This window comes from Camponotus floridanus, unplaced genomic scaffold (assembly GCF_003227725.1).
Source record: "Camponotus floridanus strain SB8 unplaced genomic scaffold, Cflo_v7.5 scaffold197, whole genome shotgun sequence".
NCBI classification, from domain to species: domain Eukaryota; kingdom Metazoa; phylum Arthropoda; class Insecta; order Hymenoptera; family Formicidae; genus Camponotus; species Camponotus floridanus.
The window spans coordinates 233,614-260,214 of record NW_020229322.1 but is presented as its reverse complement, the minus strand read 5'-3'; the positions used below and the strand labels follow the sequence as shown (position 1 = coordinate 260,214).

General features: G+C 34.9%; 1 protein-coding gene across 3 annotated transcripts in view; it reads right to left on the bottom strand.

The window, feature by feature from the left end:
* LOC105253091 (tubulin polyglutamylase TTLL5) overlaps nucleotides 1-26,601 on the bottom strand; it is a 134,589-nt gene that overhangs the window by 2,040 nt on the left and 105,948 nt on the right. For 2 of the 3 annotated variants that reach the window (XM_025407941.1, XM_025407942.1), the window contains exons 5-7: nucleotides 25,087-25,300; nucleotides 6,912-7,168; nucleotides 6,192-6,391 (exon numbers count right to left, since the gene is read on the bottom strand). In XM_025407941.1, the coding sequence (XP_025263726.1) occupies nucleotides 6,192-6,391; nucleotides 6,912-7,168; nucleotides 25,087-25,300 (671 nt within the window). The remainder of the gene's footprint in view (nucleotides 1-6,191; nucleotides 6,392-6,911; nucleotides 7,169-25,086; nucleotides 25,301-26,601) is intronic. The other variant, XM_025407943.1, reaches the window with a different exon arrangement.

Below are 26,601 nucleotides of genomic sequence, written 5' to 3'. Positions count from 1 at the left end.
TGGGCATAATTAGGGGGTGTAAGAGTGCATCGTTATAAATTTATGTAAAATTAAAAAATTATTTTAAGCTTCTTAACTTTCGGAAAGCTTTTAATGGAAAGAAATTTTATTATATATATTTATTATTATATATATTTATGTTTTGAAAAACTTTCCACATAAGTTACAAAAATTGTTGTGTTTCGGAGTGCAAATTGTTGTATTTGTTAGTTAGTTTACGAATAATGTTTAACGTCGTTGTATCTTGATATTATGTCTTGATTCCGCGAACAGTCCGAAGTAGTAGAAGATCCGAGCACGACGTTGAGCTCCGTACACGTCGGCCACACCTATGCTTCTCCGACGATCCGTTTCTCGGTCGGCCTTATAAGGCTTCTCCTTACTGTGGTGCCGTGTGCACAATCGTGCCGTGTGCATAATCGTACCACGTCATGCTTGCGCGTTGCCGTGCAAGCAATTGTTCCTGGTTGCGCAGATCGTCAAACAGTAGCGTAATGCTTAGCGCCTAACAGATGGCGCCATATACCCAACATTCCTCCCTTGCTTAAGAATGCTGTCCTCGGTAGGGACGAGTTCCTCCCAATGCCTTGTAATCTAGTCGAATTTGATGCGAAAGATGCTCAGAACGACGAGCCGCTGCTACTGGAGGTTGTGTGGCCCCGGAAGGATTTTCAGAACGACGAGCAGATGCTACTGGAAGTTGTGTGGTCCCGTTGTTGAGAGGTTCTGCCTCCTCTCTTTCTCCTAGCGAAGTGTGAAGTACTGGATCTGGTTGAATCCGTGTTGATTCTTTCCCGGAGGGTAGTAGATCCTCGCTAATCGTATTGGATTTCTTTTCCTGTCTCTTTGGACGATTCCATATTTGATTGAAATGTCTAGTAATGAATCCTCCTTCAAAGCTGACACGAGCGAGTGCTTTCCCTATCAGCCTGACAATTTTACCAGGAATACGCTGTCCATTGGAGAGTTGAATTAGTACCGATTGACCTATAACAAATGAACGTGGCCTTGCGCCGTGATGAGCGTCGAATTGCTGTTTCATTTGCTTCTGCCGAGAAGTAAGATTTAGATTAGGTTTTTCGGTTGCAGTAAAAATATCTAATGGAGTTCTAAGCTTACGTCCAAAGAATATCTGCCGGAGACTTATGATCTGGTACCGCATCACTGGGTGTGTAGTTGTATGCGTAAACAAACTTGTTTAATTCCGCTTCTAACTGTGAACTTTGACTTGTGTCGATAGAACTTTTCAATGTTCTGACCATTCTCTCGGCTTGACCATTTGATTGTGGATGCCCAGGAGGGATACGCAGGTGAAGAATTCGAAATTCGGCGCAGAGTTGCGCGAATTCTACTGAAGTGAATTGAGTACCGTTATCTGAAACTAGTACTTCAGGAGGTCCATATCGGCTAAAGAGTCTTCGCAGATATCGACATGTTGCTGCCGATGTTATTGTTGAGAACCATCCTGCTTCTACGAATTTGGAGTAGCTGTCGACAATGACGAGTACCCATTGTCCATGTATCAGGCCTGCGAAATCAATGTGAAGGCGTGACCATGATTTCTCTGGATTTGGCCATGGATGTAATGGTTCTTTTACTGGGTTGCTTGCTGTGCGATCGCAATGATTACACTCTTTTACGTATTTCTCGATATCATCATGCATCGCCGGCAATAGAAATAACGTCGAGCAAGCTGTATCATCCGGCGGATACCCGGATGTGCAATGTGTAGTTGCTTTAGTACAGTAGATTGTAGACGTTTAGGAATTATTAGTTTCTCATCTAGAACTAATGTATTATCAACTATGGCTAAGTAATCGCGACGACGATAATATGGCATTAACTCCTTGTCAGTTACGTCCGATTTAAGCCATCCGTTTTGTAGACGATCTATAGCCTTAGCGATAATTCCGTCGCTGAATGTTGCACTCTGGAGCTCTTGTCGAGCCGTTGAAGGTAAGAACTGTACTGATTCGTTGACAATCTGTTGTAGCTCTGTATCTGTTTCCTGTAGCGCAGCTACAACTTCTTCGAGGTCAGCGTCTATTACGTCTTGTTTTACATCCTGTATTAACCTTGAAAGGGCGTCCGCTTGACCAAATTTTTCGGAACTGACATATTCTATGTCAAAGTCGTACCCAATTAGTCGAAGAGCCCACCGTTTCAAACGATTTGCTGTGCGTGTATCTAGACCTTTTGTATTCGACGTTTTAAACAGGGCTAGAAGTGGACGATGGTCCGTTTATAGCACGAAGTGACGACCATATACGAATTTTCAAAAACGTTCAACAGCAGTGACTAATGCTAAAGCTTATTTTTCAATTTGACTGTAATTCTGTTGAGTCTTTGTCAATGCTTTTGACATGTGAAAGACTGCTTTTACCTGGCCATCTAGGGTGCGCTGTAACAAAACGCCACCAATTCCGATCGAACTAGCGTCTGCTGCAACGATCAGAGTTTGTCTGGGATCGTAATGCGCTAGTAGAAGTGGTCCAGTAAGAATATTTTTAATATCCTCAAACGTTTTCTTCATTTTTGCTGTCCACACGAAGGGTACATCTTTTTTGATCAAAGCTTCGAATGGTGCTTTGAGTCGATGTAAATTTGGTACAAATTTCCCGTAGTAATTAATCAGACCTAAAAACGAGCGTATCTCTTTTGTATTCGTCGGAGCTCGCATTGTTTGAATAGGTCGAAGACGTGCTGGGTCAGGCTCAATACCTTTAGCTGAAACAATAAATCCAAGGTATTTAACTATTGAAGTATGAAATTTACATTTTTCCTTTTGGAGTCGAAAACCCCATTCTTGCAAGCGGTTTAGCACGGCGTGTAAACGCGTATCGTGCTCTGTGCGTTCCTGACCATAAATCAGAATATCATCAAGATAGACGAGTACGCCTGGAATACCTGTAAGTGCCTGTTCCAGCGTACGTTGGAAAATTGCAGGAGCTGGTTTTAATCCAAAAACCAACCGATTGTAAGCAAATAAACCTCGATGAGTATTTATTGTAGTTAGCTTCTTACTTTCCTTATCCAGTCTTAGACGGAAGTAAGCATCCGATAAATCTAGTTGTGAGAAGATGGAACTTCCTCAAAGTTTTGCCATGAGTTCCTCTATCCCTGGAATTGAATAATCCTCCGCGTCAAGTGCGTCATTTAATCCTGTAGAGTAGTCTGCACAAATACGTATTTTTCCATTTGCTTTGAGTGCAACTACTATGGGCGCCGCCCATTCCGAAAAGTCGACTGGCGTTAAAATTCCATTTTTAACGAGTCTATCCAGTTCCTCATTGACAGGTTCTTCTAATGCAAGTGTGATTGGACGTCGTGGAATGTGTTTCGGTTTCGCATCTGGTTTAAGCCGCAGATGAACCGTCATCTTGGTGCATTCACCTGTGGAACTACTAAAAAGTTCTGTGAATTGTTTATGAAATGAATTTACCGTAATCGTATTCATCGTTTGCAGATGACTCTAGCAATGTGTCCCGTTTTCTTGCAGATTCTACATGCTGCATTCTTAAACGGACATGCATCCCGTTTGTGTTTCGTGGAACCGCAGCCATAGCATGGCGATAATATAGTAGAATTTCTCTTTTTCTCGTAATGCAGTATAGTAGGATTTGTTTTCTTTTCGTAATGATTACCTTTCTTTTTAGGTGAATTCTTCGTAGATTGGCTGATCGCGTTGATTTCGGAGAAGCGCTGTCCTTCAACGCGTATGACGTCAGCCGTGCGGTTCGCATGTGCGTAGCAGATTTCTCTAATGTCTTGAAATGTGCAGTTTTCTTTTTCTGATGCAACCTTGAAGAGGACTGTTCGCTCTGTGTAGTAGGTGTGGTCGCTTAGGGAGAGAGCCGTTAGTAGAATTTTGAGCTGGTCGATATTAAAATTATCGAGCTCAAAGACATCTCCCAGAACATTTACTTTGTCAAGTATTTCTATAGCCGTTGCTGGCGGGGAAGCACGAAAATTGAGAGCTTCAAAACGACGTTGAAATAACGTTTATTATCATGGAACTGTTTTCGAAGATGTCGCTCGAAATCGCCAAGAGACATCTCCTGCGATTTTTTCGGCGATAAACGACTGAGTAGTTGTTGATACTCGTCGTCCCCGAGAGCATTAAGAAGTAACTCTTTGCACTCTGTATCGGTTAAACCCTTCGTTCTTTCCACGAAAGTGCTTCTATGTCGTTCAAACCATAATGCGAAAGTTTTACCCCTTGTAGGATCATGAACGTCATGAACGAATTTACCGAGCCATGTAGCCAGATTTGCGAATTGCGACGACTTTGCAGTATCGTCCGTTCCCGATATTCGATGTGATAGTATCTCCATTTGCTTTTGTGACTCACCGATTTGCTTTTGTGACTCACCGATCTGACGTAATGTGTGCTTCTGGCTTAGCGCAGCTTCTGCTAGCGCTTGAAGTAGTTGGTCCATTTTCTTGTAGGTTCAAAAAGCCGCAGCGCCAATTGTTGTGTTTTTGTTGTGTTTCGGAGTGCAAATTGTTGTATTTGTTAGTTAGTTTACGAATAATGTTTAACGTCGTTGTGTCTTGATATTATGTCCTGATTCCGCGAACAGTCCGAAGTAGTAGAAGATCCGAGCACGACGTTGAGCTCCGTACACGTCGGCCACACCTATGCTTCTCCGATGATCCGTCTCTCGGTCGGCCTTATAAGGCTTCTCCTTACTGTGGTGCCGTGTGCACAATCGTGCCGTGTGCATAATCGTACCACGTCATGCTTGCGCGTTGCCGTGCAAGCAATTGTTCCTGGTTGCGCAGATCGTCAAACAGTAGCGTAGTGCTTAGCGCCTAACAAAAATATTTAATAAAAAAGAGGGGATACTGTTTAAAAAATTTAGGTGAGCTTGCTCTGACCTTGACGCCATTCAAGGTCAAACTTATAAGATCAGTAAATAGAATAGTTTTAAACCTTACAACTTTTATCTAAGACATTTTTCTGTAGCACTTATATTTTTTGAGATTTTTAAAAGTCCCGATCTTTTTGGGACATCCTGCATTTATATTTATATACAGAGTGCCTCAGCGTCACACACTATCTTTAATGACAAATTAATGACAAATTCTTTAGGAATTCTTTGGGATTATTTGAAGATTTTTATCAACGATTTTTTTCTCAGCAAAAATACCAAGGTGTAAATAAAAAACATTTTGTAAATTAAATTTTATGAAAAAAGATTAAATCAAATTGCAATCTTTAGTTAGTTTCGGAATTTATTTTGATAAAATTTTAATTTAAGTCCTGGCTACAAAAATGATATTGATAATATGCAAAAATGATGACCTTTCTCAACATTTTCGCTGAAAAACAATCGTTTTTAAATGAGTTTAAATAATAATTCTATAGCAGATGCAATGACTCTGGGATATTCTATATATAGAAAAAATGTATAGCATTATATTACGTAAGTACTTTTAAGAAATGCTTATACAGGGTGTTCTAAAAAGATATGTCAAAAATTTAAAGAGATATTCCTTACATCTAAAGGATGAAAAAATGTTATATGAACATAGGCGTGGAAATGCTTATTTCAGGAGTTATGTTGAAAATACTATAAGCTGTTACTTGTAAAAGCCTGGCGTACAGCGGATTGTCTCGCAACCTGTACTGATGGTCACGAAAATCTTGAGTATCATCGCACTGATGACATTTTTAAACGTATCCGTGAATCGATGCGTCGACGTGGCACTGCTTGTATTCAGGAAAATAGTGAACATTTTCAACATTTATTATAACATACTCACAAGTCACATTAAAACCAAATGTAAATAAGTCTAATTAAACGATTGTCGTCTACAATAATTAATCCTAAATTTTCTCTTGTATTAGTAAGTAATACAGCTAACAATATTTTTAACATAACTCCTGAAATAAACATTTCCGCATCTATGTTCGTATAACATTTTTTCATCCTTCAGATGTGAGGAATATCTCCTTAAATTTTTTATATACCTTTTGAGAACACCCTGTATATACAAAATAGTTGTTCATTGAGATTTCTTACATATTAAAAATAATTTTTTTTTCTTACGTATTAAAATTTTGTTTTTATCTACATATATAATGCAATATATTTAATTATATTATATTTACATTATAATATGTTTAAAAAACGAAAATGTTATTTAATTTATATATTTATTACAGAAAGTCAATTTTATATTACCAAAACATGTATCAGGATGTTTCACAAATTGCTTTACACCACTGACAATTCCAGATGCAGTAGCAAGGATTGACTTTATAATGATATCTTCTATTCGCTGCATTAGCGATTCTGTGTCTTGACCCATTGAACGCAAATGTCTGAGCAATGCCGATAATGTCCATTTGTGTCCTACATTTTCAGCATCAGGATCCTCACTCCTAATCATATTACATTTTTTCTATATATACCTTTTTAGCGATTTTTTCATTTATGTAATTTTATTTAATTATACTTGTACATTCTTTTTTATTTCTCTAATTTTATCTCTGTTTATCTTCTTTCTTTTTTTTCTTTAGTTACGCTTTTTTATAGCTCCCATTTGTGTTTTCTTATTTTATCTTTTTCGGCTTAATTGACTATTATTTTTCTTACTATTTCACTAATATTGCATGAATTAATAATGTTTAAGCGAAATAATAAGTCATTATTATTTATATTATAATATAGAAGTCATTCATCATCAATTAAAAATAAAGTCAAACAAAAGTACGTCAATAATTTATATTTATAAATGATCTTTTTATCGCAAAATTTTTTTCTCAAAACGTAATAACTTTATATGTAGCTCTTATATATGAACATATAGCTAATTTAAATTATTACTTTAAATTATTTTTTAAATTACTTTTTTAAGTACTTTTATCTTAATATTCTGAATCCATATTTGTTATAACTTACTTTACATAATCCACGTGAAATTTATTTATACTGTAGTTGCAAAGATGCATGCAAGGATTCCAGATGTACTGGTTTCTGCCATCATATTTAACAGCTGCAAATCTCACTAAACCTTCCTCGTACAAATAAATTAGTAGAGGGTCGTAATTTGTAACAGCTACGTAGAGACGCAAATCACACTTGTGTCCATCAACTAAAAGCGGATTATTTATGTATTGTGCCACGATAACTGATTCATCTGTCAGGATCTTCTCAGGCTATAACAGCATAATGAACATTTGGAGACAGATATGAGTATTTTTCGATATATTTAGATCAGTGCTAGGATTTACTTGCAACTTTCGGCCAGATTTCTTAGCTTACGCCTACTGTTCCCCTCTTACCGCTCGCGCCGCTTGTAATTAAAGAGCGCTCAGGAACGTGCACGTCTCAAATGTAATGTGGCAATCTATCTATCTAAGTTCTCTTTATTGTAATTACGTTTTAAAACACAAATTTTTTAAATTGTTATAGAACATATGCGTAATTAATAATAGAATAATTATTTTTATTATTAATAAACAATAAAGAGAATTTAGATAGATTGTCACACTACATTTGTGACGCGCACGTTCTTGAGCGCTTCTTAGTTACGAGCGCGGCGGCGCAGTCACTAAGGCACAAGAAGATAAGAAGGGAACAGTAGGCATAAGCTAAGAAATCTGGCCGAAAGTTGCAAGTAAATTCCAGCTGATTTAGATTATTAATTTAAGAAATTTTAAAAATTTGGGTAAATATTTCGATGAAGGGAGCCCGCTTCGATTTCTTTGACCTTGACATATGTTGTCAAAGTTACCGCCCTGAATAACATCCTAAAGATTTTAACCGTCGCTTGCTTCGTTAAAATGTTGTTAGTAAAAGAATTTCACAATTTTAATGCTTTATATCTCCGAAAATATTAATTTAAGAAAAAAAAATTAAGCAAAAAATAAAACCGCTGAAAAACTATACAAAAAAAATTATATGCATTTTTTTCGTAAACCTTTTTAACTGTTATATGAAAAAAATAATAAATTTAAATATATTTATACAATTTAAATTTATATAAAATTTAATACAATTAAAAAATATTACAAATGTATGTGTACGCGTCCATACACACGCGCGCGCGCGTGGGGGTACAAGGGAGAGCCTTCGATCTCTTCCGCAACCACCTCGCCAGTAGGGGACGCATTGCGAAGAGTTGAATCACAATGGAGATATGTTGTAAGTTGTAAAGCGAGGTCCACCTTGCCCTCCGGCGAGTGCGGGAGAGGGATCGAAGGCTCCCCCTTGCATCCCCCGCGCACGCGCGTGTGTGTCTGTGTGTATACACATACATTTGTGATATTTTTTAATTGTATTAAATTCTATATAAATTTAAATTGTATTAAATGTATTTAAAATTATTATTTTTTCATATAACAGCTAAAATAGTAGGTTTAAAAAAAATGCATATAACCTTTTTTGTGGAGTTTTTCAGCGGATTTATTTTTTTACTTAAAATTTTTTTTCTCAAATATTTTCGGAGATAAAAAGCTTTAAAATTATAAAATTCTTTTGTTAATAACTTTTTAATAAACAACGAACAACGGGTAAAACCTTTTGGATGTTACTCAGGGCAGTGACCTTGACAAATATAAGTCAAGGTCAAAGTAATTGAAGCGGATTTCCTTCATCGAAATATTTACCAATAATTGCATTGTCGTGAAATCATGTGATAAATAATAAGTAAATAGGGTCGATTGAACTATAAGACCTAAAAATAAATAAATAGGTCGCTATTACACTATTTAGATAGAGATGTATGTGGGAGAAGGTCAGACGTGTCTATACGCCCATTTGGTCAACGAGCGACAGAATCCATTCGTGGCAAAGGTATCCATGCATATCCTGTGAAGAGAGCATCACACACTTTTCAGCCTAACAAATAATTGTTAGAAAACATATATTTATGGACTAGAAAAATGTGAGGTGCAAGTGGCTGGAGCGGGAATCGAATCCGAGTTTTTCGCATTCCGGGCAACTGCTCTAGATCATTGAGATCCAGACCTCACACATAATGCTGCTTTTTGACATAGTGATATACGACTCTAGAGCGATGTTGATATCTTGCTCGATGGATGCAATGCCGATTGCCATGGAGGATCCTTGAAAAGGTCGCTCACTGACCAAATAAATGCCGGTGGAGGTATTTGGGTGCACTGCATGCTGGCTTCCGACTAGCCTCCCATATTAGAACGTTTGTTTGGTGGTTTCTTTTTTTAAGTAAGAAAATCTAATCTTTTTACAAAACGGGATCAATTACAATTTCTAGATTAGGAATGAGAGCGCATTAATATATATAAATATTTATTATAAAAATTTAAATCTATTCACAAAATTAAATTTTACTTTTATACATAATTAATACATTGAATGCAATGAGCTTTCGATGGCTCACTGAACTTTTTATTTAGTTATTTTATGTGAAATAAAACTTGATCATGAAATGATTCAGAATATAATCAGTTGAAGCATAATTATCATATACAGAGTGTCTCACAGCTTTTGTACAATATTTTAATAGTATTCTAGAGATAAAATAGAGATAAAAATTCTAATACAAAAATGTTGAGGCAATAGTTTTTGTATTATAAGCGATCAAAGCTTGCCAATGATGATATCATATAGATTTCATTTGCGCGCTCAGGCTTAACTACATTTACATCCGATCTGTTATCTGTTATTGATTTTTTTGTATCAGTATAGTTACAGACCTAAATGCGTAAATTCTATGCAATTGGCAAACATTAATTCTATATTTATGATAAAATAACATATTGGATGTTATTTAAAAAAAATTAATTTATTAGGTATTAGACATCGTGAAGATAAGAAAAATAATATAAATATGTACATATATAAATATATAAATATAATAAAAAATTCAAATAATATAGAAATTATTTAATTATAAATTTCGTTTAAAATTTAATAAATTAGCTCTCATATATGACAGCTCTCATATGACAGCATGGCTTTAACTTGACATATAAATTTGGGACAGCAAAGCAAAAAAAAATTCCTCTGCTCGTAAATGCTTCATTTAAGAGATATTAATTTCTGAAGAATAAAAAATATGAGGTTTCATTTAAAAAATTCAAGGTGATCTTGTCCTGTCCTTGTCCTGATGTTGTCATCAAATCAACATCCTCTTATATTTTCCTTTGAACCAAACAACTTTTATTTAAACGTTATTTTCTAGAATCACAAATAAAAAAGTTTTTGAGGTGTTAAATTAAAAGGGACCACTTTTATGGATAAAATTATCTAGATTTTCATCTAGAAGCAATTATTGTTTATTTTATCTTTTATCTATATAATTCAAGTTTTTAATATCTTTATCTGTATCTCAGATATAAGAAAAGTCGTATCTTTTATTAAAACATCTAAGATAATGTGATCAGTATCACTGTATAAGTACAATTTTTCCTAATTATAGCAATTTACCGAACGGCTACTCTATCGGTCAATTTCAATTATAATCGAGCCCGCAAGTATAGTGTAATACGGATTTAAAAGCGTTTCACTTAATGATCACGGCACTCGTAAACATAATGTGTCTTTGTTTAACTTTTAGCGAATAACAAGGATAAGATGATTCTACGAGCATTGCAATCGTTAAGTGGAACGCAGCCATAATCACATTGATCGATTGACATTGTAGACACGGTCTATACTCATTATTGTTGTCAAATGAATACATGTTTATTTTCTGTAATTTTTTGTGTCGAGTGTATTGTTTTTATATATGCTAAATTGTTTTAAATATTATCTTAAAAGTATTTAGATAAAATATTTAACTAATTCAACTTTTATCTAGATACACAAACAGAATTATTTTTATCTTATCTGAGATACATGAGTATATGATTTATTTAATCTGTATCTAGATTATTTTAAGTTATCTAAACGCAACACTGCATATACAATCTCAGACCACTATACAATCGCAGACCACTCGTATCAGCCGATCATCTCAAAAACTGAGCGCGGCAGACAAAAATATTTCAGACAAAAGTTTTAAAGTTTCAAGTAATGCATTACATGGCGATATGACCTTGAAGAGTGTTGTCAAGGTCACGTAAAGGTCATCTTAAATTCTGTAAATGGAAACCCGAATTTGTTATTGCATATTCGTGTAGTTTATCTTAAGAGCTTTCCAAAGTACTATAATGAAGTATTTTTTCATTAAATACTTTTCGAGTTATGAGGCTTGAAATAATTTCTTAATTTTACATAAACTGTAAAATATCTTGTAAAATATTCATTTTTCAATTATCTTACCTTTACCTAATACTTTTATGTACAAAATAATGAGAGGAATCAATTGGTGTAAAGAAAACACATAGTTATTTTTGAGAAAAAATATGTAATTGTTAATTGCAAATTACATATTTTTTCTTAAAAATAACTATGTGTTTTCTTTACACCAATTGATTCCTCTCATTATTTTGTATATAAAAGTATTAAGGTAAAATAATCGAAAAATGAATATTTTACAAGATATTTTACAGTTTATGTAAAATTAAGAAATTAATGTAAGCCTCATAACTCGAAAAGTACTTAATGAAAAAATACTTCATTATAGTGCTTTGGAAAGCTCTCGAGATAAGCTATAAGAATATGTAATAAAAAATTCGGGTTTCCATTTACAGAATTCAAGGTGACTTTGACGACACTCTTCAAGGTCATACTAATATCGGCATGTAATGCGGTACTTGAAACCTTACAACTTTTGTCTGAAATATTTTTGTCTGCTGCGCTCAGCTTTTGAAATATTACTGATACGGTTGATCTGCGACATCCTGTATACAGGGTGACCCATTTTAACTTAGGCAGCCAAATGACTCGAAAAATAAGCACACTACGAAAAAATGGTTAGAATAAAAATTTCGTCATTTCGAGGGGGACGTACAATGACGTTAAAATCAGCCCCCCCACCCCTCCCCCTGGGCGGTGAGGGGGGGCAAGTTTGAAATCTTAAATGGGAACCCCTATTTTTTATTGCATATTCCTGTAGCTTATCTCGAGAGCTTTCCAAAACACTGTAATTAAGTACCTTTTTATTAAGTACTTTTTGAGTTATAAGGCTTGAAATAATTTCTTAATTTTACATAAACTATAAAATATCTAGTAAACCATTCATTTTTCGATTATCTTACCTTCATACTTTTATGTACAAAATAATGAGAGGAATCAATTGGTGTAAAGAAAACATACAGTTGTTTTTAAGAAAAAATATGGAATTGTTAATTGCAAATTACATATTTTTTCTTAGAAACAACTATGTGTTTTCTTTACACCAATTGATTCCTCTCATTATTTTGTACATAAAAGTATGAAGGTAAGATAATCGAAAAATGAATGGTTTACTAGATATTTTATGGTTTATGTAAAATTAAGAAATTATTTCAAGCTTTATAACTCAAAAAGTACTTAATAAAAAGGTACTTAATTATAGTGTTTTGGAAAGCTCTCGAGATAAGCTACAGGAATATGCAATAAAAAATAGGGATTCCCATTTAAGATTTCAAACTTGCCCCCCCTCACCGCCCAGGGGGAGGGGTGGGGGGGTTGATTTTAACGTCATTGTACGTCCCCCTCGAAATGACGAAATTTTGATTGTAACCATTTTTTCGTAGTGTGCTTATTTTTCGAGTTATTTGGCTGCCTAGGTTAAAATGGGTCACCCTGTATATGTGTGTGTGTGTGTGTGTGTGTGTGTGTGTGTGTGTGTGTGTATATATATATATATATATATATATATATATATAGTGACATTGCCGTCCTGACGTGCGTCCGTCCGCTCCGAAAAATCTTGACGGGGCGCGAGCCGAGCGACCACGCCGGAGAAAGATTGCGAAAGCCGCATCGAGATCTCAGGAGAGACGAGCTATCCTTGTATTTCGCATTCTTAATTATTCTTTTTTGTTGTTATGTTGTTGTTATATTTGTACGTGGAGCAATCCGCCAGAGAATATTGGCAGAAAAGGACATAGGCGAAGAGGAGTCTATAGTGACAATCGACACAATGCTTCCAGTCTCCGATTCGAGAGCGGAGATAGCGCTCGAGGAACAGAACAGCGCAGAGTCGTGGGTGGAATTCACCCCAGCGACAAGAGGATGAACATCGTGAAAAGGAAACAATTGTCTTGGACCGGGATTGCAGGGCCCGGTCGGCGTTACCCTCCGAGGACGGAGGACGAACGATCGACATAGGAAGATCACCGACAGAAGGGTCACCGAAATTAAGATTTTCGAATTATCGGGACCATTACGATCCCCAATATGGCATTGTCGCGGGGCGCAGTAATATCTCGCGGCGCTATTGATCGCGAATCCGCGCACCCTTGCGCAGGATTGACGCCGTTATCGACCCTGGATCGTCAGATGTGACTGTTCTTTTTAGCTACACCGCTGCACTAGTACAATTAGTTAGAGTGAAAGAAAGTATGTTTGTCTCTTTCTAACTTATTACATTAGTGCAACAGTGCAGCTAAAAAGAAAAGACCCATTCTGATGTGGGCGCTCGTAGAAAACAGTCACTTCTCGTTATTGTGTCGTTAGAATTTTGTCTTGTGCTATCGTTGAAGATCAGAGAGGACGGAGCCGCCCTAGCGAAAATGAATATTCAGAGCGTAAGTCGAATATAAGGAAAGAGTAACAGAAGCATAAATGAAGCTCCTAAGAAGAGTAAATTAACGCTTCGTTTACGCTTCGGCGTTTCAATTTACGCTTCTTAGGAGCTTCGTTTACGCTTCTGTTACTCTTTCCTTATATTCGACTTACGCTCAGAATATTCATTTTTGCTAGGGCGAGGATCATCCCCTGGCTACAGGAGCGAGTATCGGTGAGGTAGCACATCTCTAAATTTTGAGCTACGTACGCGATTCCGTCCATAGATCGGCCGCTCTGTTCCCGTCTCTGTTCTCATTTTCGTGTCTCGTTGTCCCTCGGGCTTTGCCCCGAGTTTTCGATTTTCGTGCATTTCGAGTGACCGGAGACAAGCGACCGAGGCATCCAGAACGATCATCACGTCGGCCGTAGTTGATAAGGAACTGTTCGTCTCTCTCCGGGATTCGGAGTGTCGCGAAACGCATAGCGACCGGTTCTTGTATATCGACCACATGTGCGGTAAATCGCAAGGAATGCGTTCGCTATACGTGCTGTCGAAAAGAGTTGTCGAAGTCGCGTAAGATATCTCCGCAATCGATATTCGTGTGACTTTCGTGTATTAATTAGCGTGCGTGCGCGCGCGTGCGCGCGTGTGTGTGTGTGTAAGACCGTTGCGTGTCGTAACTTTGAGAATATCGCTCTTTGTCGCGCTCGTTACGATGTATGATCTGCGCCTATTTAATAATATTTTTCGTGTGTTGAGTGTGTCCCGGTGTGTAATAGATTACAACAAATTAAGAACTTGCCAACATTCGAGAGCTTCGCGTAAGTAAAGAGCATTACGTCGAAAAGAAAGTAAACGGCGTCCGACTGTTGTCGATAATCGATCGCATAGACCATGCCCGCCGCCAGCGAGATTTTTTGTGTCAGTAGGTATATAACGAGAGGATTATTCTAATCCAGGTCCTCTCAAGGAGGGTGAGGCGCGAGGGTGATTTCGATGGCGTGGGGGAATGACATCACGCGGGGATTTCGGAGGCGGCGCGTGTTAGATGTTTTATAACAAGTATAAACAGTATTGCTTATGCCGATGTCTTGTTTATAAACAATATAAACAGCATTCCTTTGAAAAACAACGCGTGCGAGAGACAACGCGTGCGAGAGAACGATAAAGACTTACAACTAGCGCGAGGAGAACGCGTACGAAAGAGAGAGAACGATAATATCGAACGAGAATAATAAGGGGGTCGAGACAATGATAAATTCTTGTAACTAGCGCGAGAGAGATAGCGCAAAGGATGGGAGCGCAAGGAAAGGCGCATAAATAAATACATGTTTTAAATTAAAATATATAAAATTTATTAAAGTGTGTGTGTGTGTGTATGACTAATAAAATAATGATAAGAATAATATAAAATATAAAATTCAATCCGTTATAAAGATGTGAATAGCTCATTAAAATTTACATCAAGATCGCCCTTATGATTTCTATCTATCCCCATTTTGATCTCCATTTTGATCCCCATTCTGATCTTCATTCAGATTTCTCATCTCTCGTGAAATATTCTCCTACAAAAAATCACCCAAAAATAATAACTTAAATATTTTAAATTAATTATATTTCCAAACATTATTTGTTACCTGTACATTCTCTTCCTGTTGCTTTTTTTTTACTTACATACTTTTTGTATATAATTTCGGGTGGACATTTACATTTACGAGATTGACATTGTGTACAATACCGCGTTATATATAATAATAATTTATGATGATTACCAGCAATCCATTTCCTAAAATCATCATATTCAATATTATGATCAAAATCATCCCAGAGTATCAAATCTATGTACGTTTGGTTTATACCCGTTGGGATACGTATATTTATACACGGGATATATTCACAGTCATTTGTAACGACGCACGCCGTGCACCCCCTAAATCGCATCGTGATACCCGGCATGCGATCCGCCGGAAACTGCCGTCCGGCAGAACATCCGCCGGGCAAAGGCAGGGGCGCGGTGCACCCACATTTTTTAAACGTTGTAAAACACCTCGAATGGTGTTAAGCCGTTAATTGTCGAGCCGAAAAATACCGGAGATTGCCGAGTCGCCCCGAACCGCCGACCGGCGGAAGCCCGCGTTCGGCGCAACACCCGAACCCCTCCGAACGGGCCCGACCATACCGTTTTCCCGAAACCCGTTCGGAAGGAGTAATGCCGTCGCGCGCCGACGCGCGGGTAATTAGTCGATATAAAAAGGGCATACTGGGCAATCTAATCATCTTTTCCGATTCCGATCACGCAAGTGAAACGTCTCGCAATCCAGAACCGCTCCTAGCAAAAGCCGAATTTAAAACAGAGGTAGAGAGCACTCTTCTTCTATCGAGAACTCTCGATTATAAATCGGCAATCCATCTAGCCGCTTTTCCAATCGCAACACGAGCGCACTCCGGTTCGGCCGAGAGATCTCGGTAAAACGGTCCAGCATCCGATCGCCTAACGTTGTGCAATATATCTCGAGGCAGAGAGGAGAGCTGCTTCGGACGAGTATTTCTTGTCGGCACAACGTTTCCTAGAAACTTTCCTCAATACCGGGATTCATATTTCCGCCGAAGGTGCGTACACCGAATTTACCCGGCGATTCGCAGAAACGCCTGCGAAAAGAAATCCGCAAAAACACGGTTAGATCTACCGCCAGACACGCACGCATAGAAAAACGCGACGCATACCGTCAACGGTCATTCACCGCGTCCAGACGTAAACACGCGCGCGGCGTACGAAGCATTGTACCGTATAAAGTATTGTTGCACTTCTGATAACAACCGCTGCATTTGTATTGCGCGATACCGATCAATTATATAAATACATATATTCCGAATAATATTCGTGTGGCTCAACACCGCCCGGAGCGCAATCAGCTAACACAACCACGTATGCCGTTATAACTCGATCTCCGCGCAGCGAAATCTTTAAGGTAGTTGTACCCCGATTGCACCAGTCAATGTAGAGAATGACATAAAAAGTGCAAAAAATATATAAAATTTGTACACTAAAAATCTTAATAGGAGAAATACAATTCGTATTAAAACTATTTACACTGTAATACAAAATTATAATAACATGAACAAAAATTAATTGACTAATGCTCCACGTAGTGAAAATGAAAAGTTTAGACGTGGCAACGTCGCGTTCTCTTAGTTGAATTATAGATTGGATATTATTTTATTTTTCTCAAATCGTTATATAACCTCTACCATCGTGTCGCTCATGCAAAATGTCATCGGTTACGAGAAATCCTAAGGGTAGATTTATAAAAAAAAAGAATTCAAAAGGAGAGAAAAAGTAGCAGCTGCATGTGCTCAAATTTGGAAGAAAAAGCATAATGCAATCTCCGAAGAAATTGAACCGTCTAATGTTTGCATAGGAAACAGGATCGTTGACATTCAAGTTTTGGCAAAAAACCTTAAGTGTAAAGAATGCAAGTTACATTTGTCACTCCAAAGAATTGAAAAAGAAATTAAGCGAGGTTTACTTTCCACTTTTATGGTAAAGTGTGACCAATGTCAAACATTAACTTGAATTGACACCGGAGAATTTCATCCTGTCGCTGAAGATGTTCAAGTTTATATTAAAGATAAAGTACATAATAATGTTACAACAAATACAGTTCTAGGTAATTAATAATGTTCATTTACATCCCTGCAAAAAAATTTAGACAGGATTCAAACGATATTAATACCTATGGGAATTTAAAAGAAGTTAGACTTATGTATGATAAATTTGATAGGTAGCTTGAATGCAGGAGTGGGTTGTACAGAGCTCAATAAAATTCTTGCTTGTTTGGATATTCCAACAATTTCAACAAAAATTTTCCGAAAATATGAACAAGAAATTGGTCCAGCGATTGAAGCAGCAGCAAGAAATTCCTATAGAAAAGCTGTTTTAACAGAAAGAAAGTTGGTCCTTCGAAATATTGAGGAATTGCGAAAGGAAATGTAAATAACATTTCACAAATTTTTTTTATATATCAATTACTGCAGGTTTCAGGATTTCATCGATGAATTTGAAAATAGTTCAAAGTAGTCTTCGTATACAAAAATACTAATTTTTATTACATTTCATATTCATCAATGAATTTGAATATAGTCCGAAGTAGCCTACGTATAGCAAGAATGTGTAGGATTGTATTGTTTAGTTTTTTGATTATTTTTCATGATGAAAACCGTACATAAACCGAAATTGTACAAAATGTATGAAATTAATTTTTGCATCGACATAATGATTTATACAATCTTTTCATCTTACATTTAACAATGTTTAGTATTATATTTAAATTCTACTTGTGTGTATGCAGTCATATTTACAACGAATAAATGAACATATAAATAAAATAATAAACTGTTTAATTGTCAAATAAAAATCACATTGAATACATCTTTGTTAAATTATTCATTTACAGGCCGATTGAAATTCAAGAAGAATTTTTCCTCAATATTAATGAAGCAATTGCAGCTGATAATAATAATAACAATCAAGATTTTGACAAAACTATAGGCAACATTGTCAATGTCATTGTTTCTTACGATATGGGTTGGAAACGCGGAAACGGTAGAAGTTACGACAGCTTGAATGGATACGGGGCAATAATAGGTTTCTTATCCAAAAAAATATTAGATTATCGTACACGTAACAGAAAATGCCGTTTATGCAGCCTGAGACGAGCGAAGGATAAACACGATTGCCGACTAAATTTCACTGACAGTGCAAAAGCAATGGAAGCTGATGCCGGTTCCGATCTTATTGCTGATAGTAATATTTTAAAAGAGGCTAATTTGGAAGTGAAATTAGTGTTTGGAGATGAAGATAGTTCTCTAATGCTTGCCGTTAATAAAAAAAATAAAGGAAGTGCAATTTATAAATTAGCAGATATGAACCATGTGAAAAAAAATTTTTCAAAAAAAATTTATGGTCTGCAATGTAAACATAGCCAGTTAAGAAAAAAAGGATTTATATCGCACATAAAAAAATGCTTTAGCTATGCCATTGCGCAAAATAAAGGCAATAGTATAGAATTAGGCAATAACGTCCGTTGTATTCCTGACCATCTATATAACAAACATGAAAATTGCGGTCGTTGGTGCAAAAAAGTTTCTGGCAATAATGCTGAGCTGTATAAACCAAAATTTACTATCACAAACGAACAGTTTTACGAAGACTTAAAGGAAATTTTTTCTGTTTATGCTGATAATGCATTTAAATATTGCATTTCTGTTTCTAGCCAAGCTAATGAAGCCTTTAACCATACAGTTACACGAAAATTTCCAAAAAATAAAAGTTACAGTACAAGTACATCTGGCGATATTCGAGTAGCTAGTGCTGTTTTAGTAAAGAATGATGGAAATATGTACTTGAAAGATTTAAAAGAATCAATCAATCTTCCAATCACTAGTCACATGCTAAGTCATTGTAATAAATTAGATAAAATTAACGTAACCAAATCTATAAAATCTCAATATACAACGTCTAAGCAGAGAAGAAATGAGCTGAGATAAGAAAGAGAAAAATTGCGAGTAGTCAATGAAAAAGAGGAAGGTATTACTTATAAGTAATGTAGCTTTTGAAAAACGTAGCAACAATGAAAAATCTAGTCTCAATGAAGTAATTAAAAATACAGATTTAAAAGAAGATTATAAAATGGTTGTATTTGATTTAGAAACTTCAGACCGAAAGAAAAATTCAGATATTTTACAACTTGCTGCTATAGTTCAAGAAAATGTATTTTCGGTTTATGTAACGCCCACTCAAGATGTAGATAAGTTTGCTTCTGAAATCAATGGCTTACACAATATCGGAAGAGAACTATATTTACGAAATGAAAAATTACTTACGTTGTCTATGGTGGATGCATTACAGGCGTTTTATGCATTTTTATGTAAAGTAGGTAAAAGTAAAAAATGTATATTGATAGCACATAATGCTTCTTTCGATATATCATTTTTTTAAAGAGAACGTATAAAATATTCGCTAATTGATTGTTTTAAGTCGATCATTTATGGGTTTTGTGTTTACAGTTATTTAGACAAAAATTTCCTGATCGTAACGGAAAAGGTATGTGTATCTAAATTATCTAAATTAGTTATCTAAATTAGTTATCTAAATTAGCTGAAGATTTATTGGAAAATCACTCCAAAAATGAAAATTATCATGAAGCTGTATTTGATGTATCAATATTACAACAATTAGTTGTTGCAAATTTTCCTGTGAGCCTTATATTAAAAAATAAAGAGATTCGAAATGAAAGTAACAGATTATATTGACAAATCTGTGATACATTCCAAAGTTAATAACCTATCTATATTTAAATCCATTTTATCTAATTATATGATAAGAAAAATTGCATCGCTTGATATTTCTTTTAAGCAGTTAAAAGAAATTTATACGAGAGATGGGAAAACTCACTTATTTCTTTTTTATCAGAAAAAAAGGACAACAAAAAACCTCACGTTACTAAATAATGCTGCTATAATACAAAAATTTATTGAAATTATTAAAAATGCATCAAAATAGATGTAAAGAATATTATTACAAATGTATTTATTGAAATTGTTAAAAATGCGACAAAATATATCTAAATAATGTTATTACAAATATATTTATTGAAATAAATCGTTTATATTTTCACATGAACATATTTGCTTTTTTCTAGTAACCAAACCATATTTCAATCGGTTTAAATCGAGCACCACGCGCGCGCCGCGCGATCAGGCGACGTTGCCACGTGTACAATTCCTTCAGCAGTTGTTCATCGAGATACCCCGAAAATAGATAATTGTCAATTTTTGGATTAATATTACTCTACAACTGTATGGATGGCCCTTCCCCAAAAAAAATATCCTCTTCATAAAGGTTTTAATTAGTTTTGTGCGAATTTTGGAGTAAATTTCAATGTTTCGTCATTTACAAAAAATAAAAATACACGTTTTGTCGTTGTCGACGTCATTTGCCCTATGTTAATCATTGTGAAAAGTAAGAACTTTGACTGCGAATATCTAGAAAACTGTACGGGCAATCGATCCAAAATTTCACGTACGTGTTGTTTACAACAAAAATAAATTTTGCTTAAAAAAAATCAGCAAATTTTCAACATTTTGATTTTGGGGTACAACTACCTTAAGTGGACTAGAAGTTTATCGCTTTGCTGTGAATAATTGCACGTTAATACAAACAAGTTCTATGTTTACGAAAAGTTGGAACAATTAAACCTCTACATAAGATGATTTAACGCGGATAATAATAATAAATTTGTCATTGGTCATCCGAGAGCTAGCTGAATGACAAACTTTCTAGAAAATTATTAAATATGGGTCAGAAATCAGCAATATCATTGGAAAATCGAAGTGCTATCATAATATTACCAGGAAGGAAGAACAGAACGTTATATCGCATCAAAACTTAAAATATCTGAAAGTGCCGTACGCAATACCATAATGAGAAAACTGGAGACGGGCAGTTAAATAGAGCGTGTGAGATCTGGAAAAACCGAAAGCTACGACTTCTATTGAGGATCAAAGAATCATAATCATAAGTAAGCGAAATAGACGCATGACAGCACCAAAAATTTGCGCTGAAATCAAGGAGAGTCGCAAAAATTGCTTTTGTGTGACTACGTTAAAAAATCGTTTGTTAGAACATGGTCTTCGTAGCTGTATTCCGTTCGAAAACCTTGCTGCGTAAAGTTAACAAAATGAAACGGCTAGAATAGGCTAAGAAGCATCGAGATTGGGTGTTTGAAGATTGGGCAAAAGTGTTATGGACAGACAAATCCAAATTTGAAGTGTTCGGATCAAAACGCCGTATTTTTGTTCGCTGAAGTTCAAGAAAAGATGCTGCCAGACTGTGTGTCCCGACGGTCAAGCATGGTGATGGTTCAGTTATGGTCAGGGGATCTTTCTGTGCTGCAGGGGTCGGCGATATTGTCAAAATCGATAGTATTCGCAAAAAAGAGCATACAAAATTATTTTAGAACATGCAATTCCTTCGGGCAAACGGTTAATTGGGAGATCGTTCGTTTTACAGCAGAATAATGACTCCAAACACTCTTCAAAGCTGTGTCGAGGATATGTAGCATTGAAGGAAACCGAAGGCATCCTGAAAAATATGATTTGGCCGCCACAGTCACCCAATCTGAATCTTAGATACTAAAGAGAGAGTGGAACGCTATAGACAGTGAAATGATAAAAAAAACTAGATAGGATGCCTAGACTTTGTGTAAAAGTTATAGAGAAAAAGAGTGAATTTTTTGATGAGAAGAGTGTTTAGTGATTTCTCACAAATTAAAAACTTTTATTATTTGCTTTCACTACTTATGTATTTTTTTTAAATACAATTTAATTTGTTTATAATTTGAAGTATTTTTATTTTGTATTTTTTCCGTGATCTGTATTTATTACTTTGGTCTTAAACTTTTTGACAGTAATGTATGTACATAGATTTTGGACATGAAGCCCAATTTGGATTTTTTTTCTTATAAGGTCCAAGTTCCTCTTTCTTTTTCTTATAAGGTCCAAATTTCTTAAACGATAAACCTTTATTTTTTAATTGTAGATACATTATCTATGTGAATAAATAAGAAAATTTTGTCTCTTGTATTTTTTTGCTAAACCACTTCCATCAGGCCTTAAACATCAATCAAATGTCTCACTTTGAAAAATGGAATTAATACATGAAATTTCTAGTATAGTCAGTCACATTTTGAGATCGAGATGTTTAGCACATACTTCTTCTGGGTCCACAATCCATTTTAGACATAAGCTATGTAGGCGAGCCCAAAATGAAATATACTACGCCAGATCATAGATGGAATCAGTGTAATCTCTCAAAAGGAAAGTTGTGATGTTAAGAAACTCGCATCAAGTTCTTAGTGAACTCTGAACTCAAAAGGCTAAAATAGATTCTGGGCTCAGAATAGGCATGTGCCAAAAGTAGACCTCGACTCAAAATGTAATTGACTATGCCAAAAATTTCATAAGTAATCTTGTCGATCTAATTCCATTATCCGAAGTAAAGCATTTGATTGATGTTCTGAGCTTGATGGAAGCGAGTTAGTAAAAAAACGAAAAATAATAAAATTTATTTTTTCACATAAATACTGTATCTATAGTAAAAAATGAAGATTTCCGTTTAAGCAATTTGACTTGAGCTTCATAGAACCCAAATTGGACCCGGGTCCAAAATCTATATAGCTTTTGGCTCCCCAAAAATCCTATAATTTTTGTTAATATTTTTTGCTATGACCATTCACTGAAAAGTTAGAGAGATAATAAATTAAAATAAGATATAAAATGCATGAAATATAACACAAATATTGCACAAACATTAAATTTTATCAATGAACGGAATTGAAAGCATTCTAATTTTCTTAAAAATAATATTTCAGCTTGCTCTAGCTGATTATGTGCGATCTTATTTATTGCGATCTAATTTTTGTTATCCAATATAAATGAACATTTAAAGAGTTATTTAATACTGAAAATAATAATGCTGAGAAAGAATGAAACAAGGAAAAATGAATGATAGAAAAATTCAGATAGCGTTCTGTTAACTGATTTGTTTCGCGTATGCGCATTCCGTTTTGATTGAAGTAAGTTGCGCTATTAGATATATTGTAATCAGGGTGTATCTCAAAATTGTTTTTACTTAGAGCCAAACTAATACATATAACATCAAAGCCACAGTCAGTCTAATAACATGATGTGTTACAAGAGAGTCTCAACCTACACTACATACTATACAAGGCAATCATATCGGCCCAGCTATACACGAGATACATCACTACTAGAGTACGCAGGGCGTACGTCGCTATTTTTCATCCTGAAAAAGGATCTCAAGTATATGGACAATAAATCACGACGTCGTTCCTATATTATCGCTATGATCCGTATTGTTCATAGAATCGATTGACGATGTCATCTGATATCTTCCAGATATAAGTCATTTTATCTACATGATATTTGCTATTTTACTCTACAGTCATTATATTTATTTATTTATCTCATAAAAATAATATGAAAAATGATAAATATTGATATTATTACATCCGCGGGCGATAGAATACGCACAAAGGCAATAAGAAAGAGAGGTTATCATATATACCGTTTTATGGTATTCGATGTTTATTGTCTATTAACTGTAATCTGTAAATATATCCTGCTGATCCCAAAGGGTCAAAATATAAAATCATTTAAAAAGTATATTTTGTATCAATCTTAATCTGGAAATCTTTAGTCATCACCATGTTTGATTTCCTCTGAACTCCCTGGAAATCAAATTAATCTCTGGACTTGAGACTTGCATTCAACTGAACTTCAGTAATGTAATTTTATGTAATTTCAGTTTGTAATTCCCTATCAGAAACATCAGATGATATAGACTGAATCGGTACACACGGAAAGTTGCAAACTTACAGAAATCATAATTATAGACCTCATTTCATATTTGAAGCATCAAATGATGTAAATTAAATTTCGCTTCGCACAGAAAATTGCAAATCTATATACTAACTTCTGATTTGATTCCAGTGAGAGTCGCAGAGAAAATCGGAGATAATGGTGATTAAAAGTGATCTCCAAATCGAGATTGATACAAATCCGAAATTTAGAGGTTCCAGTTTATTCTTCGGAAGGGTCATAGTCGATCGCCTATAGTGATAACCGAAAGTGATACCTAAATCGAGAAAATACAAATTCGAAATCTGCTAATAACTTCCAATTTGATTCCTGGAGGACATGAAGGCTCATAATGATGATCAAAAATGATCCACCAAGATTTATGCAAAGATACATTTTGTAAATGATTTTATATGTTGACCCTTGGAATCGTATTTAAGAAATATCATATTTAAAAGTATTATATATTACTAATGGATAATGCACTTTGCATATATTATAAAATACATACAGTACACAGTATACAGTATACATGATATATTCTTCCTTTATTGCCTGCTTGCGTGCATTCAATAATCATTATAATAATCTCATTTCTTATAAACAAACAATAAAAATTATATACGGTATATTCATAATATATTTTTAGTTATATATTATATATTTGCTTTAAGAAATTGAACTCAATTATAAGAAATTTTTTATTATTTGCAAAAGAGTTATGAATTTAACATTGATTATTTAGTATTATCTTATTAAATTAGATTCTTTATTATCTTAGAAATTTCTATATCTTAGAAAAATTAGAAATTCGTCATCTTATCTCTCTTGCCTTTATTGTGAAATTTAAAAAAAAAAGTGTTGAATTTAAGATTCTAAGAAAAGTAAATTCTATCAAGAATCATATTAAATTTTATAGGGCTGTTTTTAATAGTTAATGCTAACTATTATTTAAATAATCTTTTGATTGTCATATTAAGGGTTGTGTATTTAAAGCAATAAAAAGAATTAAAATAATAGTGCACATAAAAATTATTGTATATGTATTCTTACATTATTAACAATGTAAATACCACGACCTCGTGAACTGGCTTTAGGCTTAACAATCCATGGTCCTCTATATCTAAAGTGCGCTGAAATCAATTCTTTGGCTTCAGTAGGCAGTAGGAATGTCTGAGGTATGAAATCAAGATTTCGAAGGCCTTTACTCCTCTGCATAGCTTCAATATTTTTGTAAAGACGATCCTTACGGGTAATTTCATAAGACCTAGAAAATAAATTTTTAAATAAAATTAAAAAAGATACAAGAGAGCCAAGATTTAGTCGTTAGATATTATAAATATTTAAGTGCATTTGAATAAAATTTAAATATATGTTTTCTCAATTTAAGTATATTATAATATTATTATTAAATATATATTTTTGAATATGTGAATTTAAATTTTAGTTATTTGAATTTCAAGTAATGGATTTAAATATATTTTGAATATTTAAATTACTCTGGGAAGTTATAAATTATTTTACAATTATGTGTATATATATATATATATATATATATATATATATATAGGTATATATATATATATATATATATATATATATAGGTATATATATATATATATATACAGGGTGATTCTAAATAACCTTATGTTTTTGCAAAAACATAATCTTGATCGAATTCTAAGACGATTTTTCCTTTGACAAAATTTCGTGCAAAGCATAGTTTTTGAATTATTAAGAGAAACATTTTGCTTATTACGGGTCGGATACAAGAGGCATGCAAGGGCGGCGCAACTGATCGTCAGACGCGGGCGCTCACGCGATCAGCTGGTCGCTATACGCACGGACATACATGCGAATACATACATTCTCTCTCTCTCTCTCTCTCTCTCTCTCTCTCTCTCACTCTCACTCTCACTCTCTGTCTCTCTCATTCGCTCACTTAACCGTTGTTGGGTTTTTTTTTTTTTTTTTTTTTTTTTTAAGAGGGGAAAATGCATTTTATGCATACTCACCGCTCGGTCCGGTGAGTTATGTGGGACTCGAGTACCAAGTCTAATTACCAACTCGGTACTCCCTACCCACTAAAAACCCCTCTCTTTACGAATTTCCTCTGGGACACTATCTGACTTCCCAAGATCTATTTCGACACAACGCCAAAGAATAATTATTGTTACCTTGTTCGATGACTTCTGCTAATTATTGCTGTAGTTCCTTGAGAAATAAATATTCCGATAGATCGCACTTTCATTCAAATTTAACATAGATATCACACGTTACAAAAGACAGAGACATTCACACTAAATAATTAATCGAAAGTTCTTCTTTTTATTAACTGTATTCTCTTAAACGTAACCACATTTATTCACTCACTCGATAAAACGAGAATTTACTAAACTCACTCTCTATCATTAATCACTATCAATCACTGCCGAATAATCACCGTTAGCAATTAAAAAGTCCTCGATGAAAGAAATACACGCGGACAGACACGTTATTACACGACGCGACGACGCAATAACGCGACAACGCGACGATATTTATTCGGCGGTAGCAAACAGCTGTGTT